The sequence below is a fragment of the Gouania willdenowi genome, chromosome 16, assembly GCF_900634775.1.
Source record: "Gouania willdenowi chromosome 16, fGouWil2.1, whole genome shotgun sequence".
NCBI lineage: Eukaryota > Metazoa > Chordata > Actinopteri > Blenniiformes > Gobiesocidae > Gouania > Gouania willdenowi.
The window spans coordinates 10,152,431-10,162,239 of record NC_041059.1 but is presented as its reverse complement, the minus strand read 5'-3'; the positions used below and the strand labels follow the sequence as shown (position 1 = coordinate 10,162,239).

At 41.1% G+C, this 9,809-nt stretch overlaps 1 protein-coding gene across 1 annotated transcript in view; it reads left to right on the top strand.

Moving 5' to 3' along the window:
• Window positions 1-214: 214 nt before the first annotated feature.
• dpy19l1l (dpy-19-like 1, like (H. sapiens)) overlaps window positions 215-9,809 on the top strand; it is a 28,933-nt gene continuing 19,338 nt past the window's right edge. The window contains exons 1-7 of the mRNA XM_028471365.1: window positions 215-425; window positions 2,490-2,514; window positions 2,890-2,977; window positions 3,753-3,890; window positions 4,950-5,070; window positions 5,761-5,854; window positions 6,848-6,905. Coding sequence (XP_028327166.1) covers window positions 215-425; window positions 2,490-2,514; window positions 2,890-2,977; window positions 3,753-3,890; window positions 4,950-5,070; window positions 5,761-5,854; window positions 6,848-6,905 — 735 coding nt within the window. The remainder of the gene's footprint in view (window positions 426-2,489; window positions 2,515-2,889; window positions 2,978-3,752; window positions 3,891-4,949; window positions 5,071-5,760; window positions 5,855-6,847; window positions 6,906-9,809) is intronic.

Here is a 9,809-nt window from a genome sequence, read left to right as displayed (position 1 = left end):
CCGTAGGTTGCCATGGTAATAACAAGAAGCTCCTTGCAGTGCTCGTGTACCGGCGGCAGAGGGCGCAGCTGCGCCACGTTACTGTGATTAAGCAGTGAAAGCAGCGTCGCTCAGGTGAGGAAAGGCAAAGGAAAGGGGCAGATCCGAGGAGCGGTACTCGGCTTTGCACCGTGACTCCCCGAACCTTCACCCTTTCCACGCAAAAACACCAACCATGGTGGCTAAGAACAGAAAGCAAACCGTCAAGACTCCAGCTGCCCACACGGACCGCGACAGGAGCCCCCCTGGGAAAAGTACCGTGAGGAGACCGGGGAGAGAGGGCAAAGCCTGGAGCGGCTCCCATCATAACGGGCTCCCGGGCATCGGGCACAAGCTCGGCTTAACTCCCGCTGCCACCGCCAAGCTGGGGATCACTCTTCTGCTCGGTGAGTTGGGAGTGTTAGCCTGCTAGCTCTCCCTGCTAACAGCTGCTAACTGTGCACTTACTAGTATCACTAGTTATCTTGGCCAGTGATCAGCAGGCTAACGTTAGCTCACCTACACGTTAGCACTCCACTGATTGATCCTAAATGCTCATTTCCTTTAAACAAAACCCACAATTCTTCACAACAACACTTTTTATTATCAGATTTACAAAGAGATCCCAACTGTGATCTGTCAGTAGAGTTGACATACTACGTGGTAATTTCAATAATAATAAGAACAATAATGTTAAATCCCTTTTATCAAATAATGTTTTGCTACTTCATTATACCTTTGTGCAAGTTATACTGTATAAATTAGGTCTGAATTTGAGCCTAAATGTTTCTTTGGTGGTTTGTTTTGAACAAATCTTCAGTTAAGTTTGATAAGGTTACTATCAATTTATTATTATAACCAACATTAAAAGGTCACTACACAAGCCACTTTAATTTTGTATGGCCTTTTTATTGTGCAGTATTTTAACCTATAGTATTTTATGTATTTTTTTTAATTTGTTTTAAATGTTTACTTTGAGCTCCTTGCACATTTTTCCAATGTGGTTTTTATACTACAAATGGCTAATAAACTGAACTGAACAAGGACTGAAAACACTTTTCAAAAGATAGATAGATCTCAGTTTTATCTTCACTACTTTAAATAAAATATAATGGATATTATTAGGTAGATAACCATAACATTAAATTTAGGTGTTACACCCGTTTTTCAACCTTGGGGCCGTGACCCCTTGTGTTGTTGCCTGAAATGTCTAGTAATTGAAATTTTTTTAAATTATTGTTATTATATATTTTTATTTATTTTAATTATTATTTTTGAAATTAAAACACCACACACAATCTCAAACAACTGTATTCTATACTTTTACTTTCTCAAATGTAAATTTAGTTCAAATAAAACACAGTATGTCACTATTGAAGCTGGTGCATCTTGTCACTTTGTGCAATAATTCTGGCCACTTGTAACACAATATCGCAAAGATGATCAAAAACTAATTCTAGGAGGAAAAAAAATGTCTTTGGGGTCACTAGAAATTTGTGATGAAATGGGGTAACGACCCAAAAAATGTTGATAATCATCGCTTTATGTATTAAATGAACATTCGTATAATTCTTATTACCAGTTTTGCTTAAGAGATGACAGACTTGTTTATAACGCCTTTACAAACACTGCCATTCATTTATTTGTTTGTTTGTCTATTAGCAAGATTAAGTCAAACTGACTCAAAGGGTTTCATCAGAATTTTAACCTAAGACATAGACATTAGGCCATGGAAGATTCCATAAAATTTTGTAAGGGATCTGGATTAAACTGCTGATTCTATATCAGTCTGAAAACATTGAAAAATCCTTATCTCTCATCATTGGCAAAATTTTAAAAAAATCATATCTCGGTTCGTAATTGATTGATCTTTATTTAATTTGATTAAGTTATGTCAGGTGGGTATCCCAGTTATTCCACTGAGTTTCATACAGATCAGATTCCGATCGTGTATTTCATTTGTGGTTTTTCCAAAAAAAATGGGGTTGCCCATACATTTCAACCTGTATTGTTATTAATGGAGATACAGTATACATTCATTTTTTTTACAAGCCTTTAAAGTGTGAATGATCATGGTACCATGATCAGGATCACTGATCCTGATAAATGCCAATATCTAGCAAAGAGGATATTTAGAGCTTGGCGGAAGTCTGCGTTCTGTGGTGCTTTAGTTTTAACCTCAATATGTACCAAACTTCTTAAATTCTATTAGGCGTCTTTCCATTAGACCAGCTATATATACAATATATATATATATATATATATATATATATATATATATATATATATATATATCTCAAGTGAGACATTTAAAGGCAGTTTTTAAAAAGCAAAGGCTCTACATTTTATAGCAACAGGAGACTGTTGTTTATATGTGGGCAGTTTATCAATCCAGATGTGTTGACAGCTCAGTGCATTGTAGAACCAATTTATCTCTAACACCTGTATTCATTCACTCTGTTTATTCACAGCTGCTGTGTCTGGATACTTGCACTGGTAAGTTCTGATATTATTATGACATTTATCCAAAGTAAGTACGTAAGTATATTTTATTTATAGAGAGCTTTCCCCAGGTAAAAACCACAAAGTGCTTTACACAAATTTCAGTATCATCCCGTCTAAAGAGAACATGGAAGAACAGTAACAGATAACATGGGAGACAAGAACGGGAGAACTGTGGGTCGCCAAGGGCGTAGGCAGCTTCCCGTAGTTAGATGTGAAAAAGGGAAAACAACATAAGGAGAGGTGAGGGGATTAAAAACCAGATTATGAACTGAATTCCCAAAAGAAGAAACAAAGTACAGAACCAGGAAAAACACACAGTATAGCACCTTCATGCTCCTGACTTGATATTTCCCTTCTCGTGCTCAGGTATCATCTGTCGCAGCTCTTTGAGAATGACCGACACTTTTCACACCTTTCTACCCTGGAGAAGGAAATGGCTTTTCGGACAGAAATGGTAAAAGTCATTAATGCTATTCACAATATTGACAATTGGCAAAACATCATCTTGATAATAATGTCTGTAAATCTGCTAGTTCAGCAAAAAAATGACTTTATCTATAATTGCAGATGATGTCAGAGAGAAAGATGTACAGTCTGACACTGGTTTCACATGTCGTAAAACTAGGAATTCACTTAGAGGGTCTGTAGGGATATAGAGTAATGAAATGATTCATGAAATGAAGTGCGGTATAGTGAGTTCCTTTTTAAAGACGTAGTTACTAGGCTTCAGTGCAAGTCGCACAAGCGAAATTCAATCTAAAAGGCTTTTTATTGTGAAGAAAGGACTATTCACATTTTTTTACTCCTTTCAAAAAAAATATATAAATACATGTGATTTATATGTGTGAGCTCTATCAACTGTTCTGCAATAATTCTACGTATAAAAGCATTTCCAGAAATAGGGTGATACGCTGCACACGTGGATAGAATATTTGATAAAGTTGTGTGATCGAGACTGTCCTTTAACTGTGTGAAAGTTGCTGTTGATCCATGATGACACCAAAGGAGAAAATGTTAGTGAATTTTTATGGTTCCTTTTTCTCGCGGAGCACTGCCAACTGTGCTGTGAGCCGTTACCATCTGCTCTGCTGGTCTAACTAACTCCTGCTTCCTCTGGCTGCTATGTTTTGTTTTGCCATCTGTTTCCCTGAATGATTCATCTTTATTTTTATGCTTTAACTTTAAACTTTTACTTTTCAAGCATTTATAATATTGTTTTTTTTCCTCAGGGTCTGTACTACTCTTACTACAAGACCATCATTGAGGCCCCGTCCTTCTTTAGTGGCGTTTACATGGTCATGAATGACAGACTGACGGAGTATCCGCTGGTTATCAACACGCTGAAGCGATTTAATCTATATCCAGAGGTAAAGCACGGTATTACCTCCTAATTCACTCAAATAGTCACTAATGCCTGATGCTGATCAGTTGTGTGAAACTTGAGGCCTGCGGGCCAAATCCAGCCGACCAGATCATCAAATTCGGCCCACAGAATGATTTTTCTCAAGGTAAAAATTACAATAAAGAACAATAGTCCTGAAATGTCAAACTTATTTTATCTCGGTGGCAAAGTTAAACCCAGTTTGATATGAAATGGACCCATTTGATGAATAACTCAAGCATTTTTACAAAGAAAATAAAAAGGATTTTACCAGAATTGTGCCTGTGTTGATATTAATCGATTGATGTAAATGACTGCTTGCAGATGAAAAAGAATATACTTAAAAGCAAAGGAATAATGCACAAACAACTGAAACATTACTATATAGGTTTTTATTTCACTTTCATTCCTTTTTTACAGTAATTTTCCCTCTTAAATTAGCAAACTTAGTTGCTATGATGGGTCAAAAATGCACCACAGGCTAATTCCAGCAAGTTCTTGTTGTTTTCTGAAGATTTTCTGGAGATCAAAGTCATTTTCCTGAAGAACAGGTGTCTGAATAAATGAAACGTTAACATATTATTCAAAAAGAGCGTGCTGGAATTATTACGCAAAAGTCAAGGAAACATCAAAATCGTCAGCAGATGCCTCTGAAGAAGACTGGCAGTTGACAATCAAAACATGTCAGGAGATTAAAGTAAATTTTCTGAAGAACAGTTGTCTGAATAAATGAAACCTTATATTGGCCTGCAGGCCTTGATCTTGACACGTGCGCAACTGTGCATTAGTCATTTGGTAAATTACTACATAGCTCAGTTCTTGGTAATCTGTAACTACATGCATTACACCTTAAGAAATGTAGACAGTTGTTTACACGTTGAAGTGGCACAAAACCCACTTTTAAAACCTGATGGGCCTTGTGTGGCTCCTGAACAAAAATGAGTTTGACACCCATGGTGTAGTTGTTAGTGGTTCAAAGGGACCTACAAGGCTTTTATAAATGGCCCTTCTAATTCGTTTTACCACATCCGTGTCCTCACCTCAGGTGGTCCTGGCCAGCTGGTACCGTATGTACATCGGAGTCATGGGCTACTTAGGGATTCCCACCAAGATGTGCTGGTCCATCAACAGAGGGGAGGGGCTAACTCCTGTAGACAGCTGTGAAGGTACACACCGTCACCACGGAGACTCTGCAGGATTTTCAAACTCCCTTTGTGCTTTTACACACACACACACACACACACACACACACAAACAAATGTAGTTATTGTATCAAAAATAATGACACCTGTATAGGCTCCTATTCCCATTAGGCCCAGTTCATTATATCTGATCTGTCTATTATATCTGATGTCTTTTTCCAAGGGTTTGTGTGTCATGTATAATGGGGAGAAAATTGCATAAACATTTGTTTACAGCCAAAATTTGCACAAAGGTGGATCTGCTGGTGATAAACAAGCAGAATCTCTCTCAGCAGCAGTGTTTGTGTTAGCGTTGGCCTCATTAGTGGCAAAGACATCCCGGGGTCGATGAACGCAGGCTGATTTCACAGTGTTTGCACAAGCAACTGTTTATTTCCTGTAAGTGGGAGTCGGCTTGGTATTTTTATGTGTTTTAGAATGACAAATGGATAAGTTGCTTGCCGACATCACATTTTCAGATTTTATTTCATTCTCAGTCTGCCCCATGTGATTAAAAGTAGATCTTGATTTTATCAACATACTTACATACAACAATTAACTAACTCGTTTTCCCAAGCTTTTGGGACTGTTCTCTGTGTGCATTGATATTGAGGAAAGTTCCATGCTGTATTGTGTCTGCTTTCTTTGTTTAATTGTTTGTATTGTGAACATCAGGGTTGGGTGATCCAGCGTATTTCTACGTGGCCTGTGTTTTCCTGCTGAATGGCGTGATGATGAGCCTGTTCTTCCTTTATGGTGCCTACCTCAGGTAAATCCTCTTTAATTGTAGTTATATGGACACATTGATTTTTGTTCTGCTTGCCGACTACCAACAGGGGTGTCGAACTCTTTTTAGTTCAGGGGTCAAATTTAGTTTGATCTTAAGTGGGCCACAATTTTTAGGTGGGAAAACTAGCAATCTCAACATTTATGTCCCCAAGTTTGCATGTATACGTTACATATAAAGTATGTAAGGCGCTGACAATATCTAGGCAATAAATGACAGATATCAGTTCTTGCAGGATTTTCTCTTATACATTTTATTAATTTGTGACCAATTTAGTCACCATTTAATTTGGGGACATCATGTGAAATAATTCAGGAATATTTAGTTCTTTGAACAATTTCAAGATTTTAAATGACTGCCTTCATGCGCTAAAGCTTGGGAAAATTGCGATCCTCCAAATATTGTGGAGTTGCATTGAATTTGTGTATAAAAAAGACTGAGATATCCACAACTAAAATATTTAGTAATTTAGACAATTATTTATCTTTTTTCTGTCTTTTTAACTTTCCCTTGTGGGACGAATTGGATGGTCTAAAGGGCCAGATTTGGCCCCCGGTCCCTGAGTTTGGCACATGTGGATTACAAGATATATTGAAAATAGTCATAGACCATGACAGTGTGTGGTGCAGCATGTGTGGACTTGAGGAGTTTGTACATTTCATATCCTGGTGACATGGAATTGGAATTAATCCTTTAATCTGATTACTTGTGTCTTTGGCCACTTATTTGTTACATGATACGATGTTGGCTGGAAGGTATTCAATCTTTTTACTTCTTGGCCATGTACCTGCACCTTTTTGTCTCGTCAAGGTCAACTGCATGCAGGAAAGGAGATAACCATTTATTTAAGGTCTGCAGCATCTCTTGGCAACAAGCTCTGTCTCCGGGATTAATTGAGTTGATCACTCGCGTCAGAGATAACCTTCCAGAATCTGTTTTCCTGTAATTGCTTCCTTTGTTTTGTTTTCTCTCCAGTGGCAGTCGACTTGGTGGCATTGTTACCACACTGTGTTTTTTCTTCAACCACGGAGAGGTGAGCATTTCTTCTCCAACCATGCATTCAAACTGCAGTTGTAAAACACAAGTCTCCCCTTTTTTCATGTAAGGTTGTGAAATGTGTGAAACCCCAGAAGGACAAGGGTTTTTTCAGAAACAGATTGAAGTACAAGGGAATCATTACAGCCCTCACAGTTTGTTTTAGCTCATGTTTAAAGAAGATTACCTGCTCCCACCTCCTCCTCCTGTTTGTCCTGTATGTTCTTAGTTTCAGATCGATGGGTTGATGTTTTACTGATGTTTCTTTAATTTTCTTAAATGTCTGAACATATGTCTTAATCATTATGAGTTATTATTATGAGTCATTATTAGTTTGGTAGATGTCTTAAAACACAGATGGACAACTGTTATCATAGTGGGGGCCACAAAACTGATTGTCTGATGTGCGAGTGACATTATCAACATTCATGTCAGCATTTAGAATAATTAACAATCTGATCATTAATTGATTTTGGAGGAGTATTTTTCTCATCATTTTGTGCATTTTTGTGGTCTTTTTGTGTATTTTTGGATTTTTATATTTTGGTGTTTTTATTGTCCTGTGTCTTATGAGTCTTTGTGTATATTTGTTGACATTTTGTGTTTAGTGTTATTTTTGTGTGGTTTTGGAGTGAATTTGTGGACATCTTTCTGTTTTTGCTGTCATGTTCTGTATTTCTGTTGTTCTTTTGTATGTTTTTGGAGTCATGTTGTCCATTTTTATTTTCATTTTGCATGTTTTTGTTATTTTATTTATTTTTGGAGGTATTTTGTGAATTTATTTTGGTGGGCGGTTCATGTTTAGCCCGAGGGCCGCTGGTTGCCCATCTAGGTCCAAGAAAGCCATGCTTAAATCAGTTGTAAGATAACTGTAACATAACACGTAGAAAAAGTACAGGTGTGTGAAAACTTTCTGGTGTCACATTTGGAGAAATTACATAAAAGCTGCATAAAAGATGTGTTCTATTTCATAATATTTTTGTGAGATGTCTCACTATGGGATGTGACCTCTGTCTACATTCCTCAGAAGCACTCTATTTCACTATACCAATCCTCTTTGGCCGGTGAAGCGTGACAGTCCTCTGGGAGACCCTCCCACCTCCTATAAAAGGAGGAGACAGACGGGTGCGCCCCATTCAAAAACCTCTTCTCCTCTGTTATCTCACGTAGTTAGTTCTGTCCAGTTTAACCACAAACAAGATTTTTCGTTTTCTAGTCGAAGGATGCTGGCAGGATTATCGACTACTCAAGACCACACCAGGTCGAGAAGTGGTTAAAAACAGGTCTTACCTCGCATCCTCACTAGCCGCCACATGGTAGCACAAAGCCAATCCACCTGCTCTCATATTCTGCGTCAAGCAGAAATGGAGACTGAGTCTCCTCTCACCGAGGGGACGGGATGCTCTGTGGCTCGCCATTGTCCATGTTGTGGAAGAATCTCCACCAAGGACGGACACTGAAGCCTGCTCGAGCTGCCCGGGCATCGAACACACTCGAATGGCAAACAAGTCTCCGGGCTCTTGTTGGCACTGTGCGGTTTTCAACACCCGGTGCCTCCATCCTCGACTGCGAGGCCATGGAGGGCCGCGGTCTGCTCCGGATGTGCTGCGGACCTGCTTCTGCAATAATAAAAAAGATATTTATGGTCGCCGACGTGTGTCTCTGCACCCAGGCCTGCTCACTGCAGTCTATGGGTAAGGTAATGGGCAACATGGTAGTCCAGGAGCGTGCTCACTGGCTTGACCTTGCTAAACTAACGCACGGGGCTGCAAAGCCAGGAGGAAGGATGATGAGGCTTTGTGTCTGTGCCTTCCCCGGAAACCCCCTGCTTGTGTTTCCTCCGGCACGGCGGAGGACGGCCCCGCAGTCTGCTGCCCAGGATCCTCAGTTTAAAGCGCCATGGTCTTCTGCTCCGCTTCCACAGCCTCAGCGAGGCCCGCCTGCCTGGTCCGGAAAGCCTCCGGCCCCGACAGCAAGCCCAGCGCACACAAGCACGGAGGAAGAAGAAGTCGGCCTGCCCACTTCTCCTCTTCCACCACTGTTACGGCTGACTGTTCCTCGTTTGCCAGCTCTGATTCTTTTGCATTCATGCATGCTCCCTTCCCCTCTATCAAGGCCCTGATCTGTTGATCGGGAGAGATGGAAAGGTTCTGCAGAATGTTCGGCTGTTGCCTTTCACTGCATGTCCACAAGCATGCACTCACACACCTGTTCAAACAGCAGTGGTGGGCTCCTCACCCACGCCCCTAGGCCAAATGCCAAAATCTGCCTCAATAAGCAGGGTGATGACGGGACCCGTCATGCCCACCCAGAGAGAGGCCTCGGCCCTCTCCTGGTTGGTTGTACCGGCTCTCTTGTCGTCACTTTGTTCCCAGAAACAAGCGGAATACGCTCGTTCTAGGGATTATGGCATTATCCCAACCACAGGGGGCTCCTCGGAGGTGCAAGAGGTCCCTCTGTTGATCGACGGTCGGCCGCCGACATGGGGCTCCACCGCTCTGCAGGTGGGCCCTCTTGTTGCATACGGCCCGTTGTCGCTAGGGGCTCTACCGCCGTGTGAATGAGCCTTCTCGGAAGGTGCCAACAGCCTCTGGCAGTGGGCACCCTCACCCCACTTCCGGGCCCTTGGGCTGCATGCGGCCTGCCTCCACGAGAGGGCGCCACCGTACCACGGATGATTCCTCTCACGGCGAGAAAGCCGGAGTGCTTGACCTCTCTTTCCCTAAGGATAGACAGGTGGAGAGCGCTCGCAGCTCCTCCCTGGGTGTTATGGACGATTTCAAAGGGATAAAGGCTGCAGTTGGCATCTGTTCCCCCACGGTTCGCCGGCATAATACACTCACAGGCCCGAGGCGATTCGGACCATGTGTTGGGGGAAGAGAACGCTTCTCTGTTGCATAAG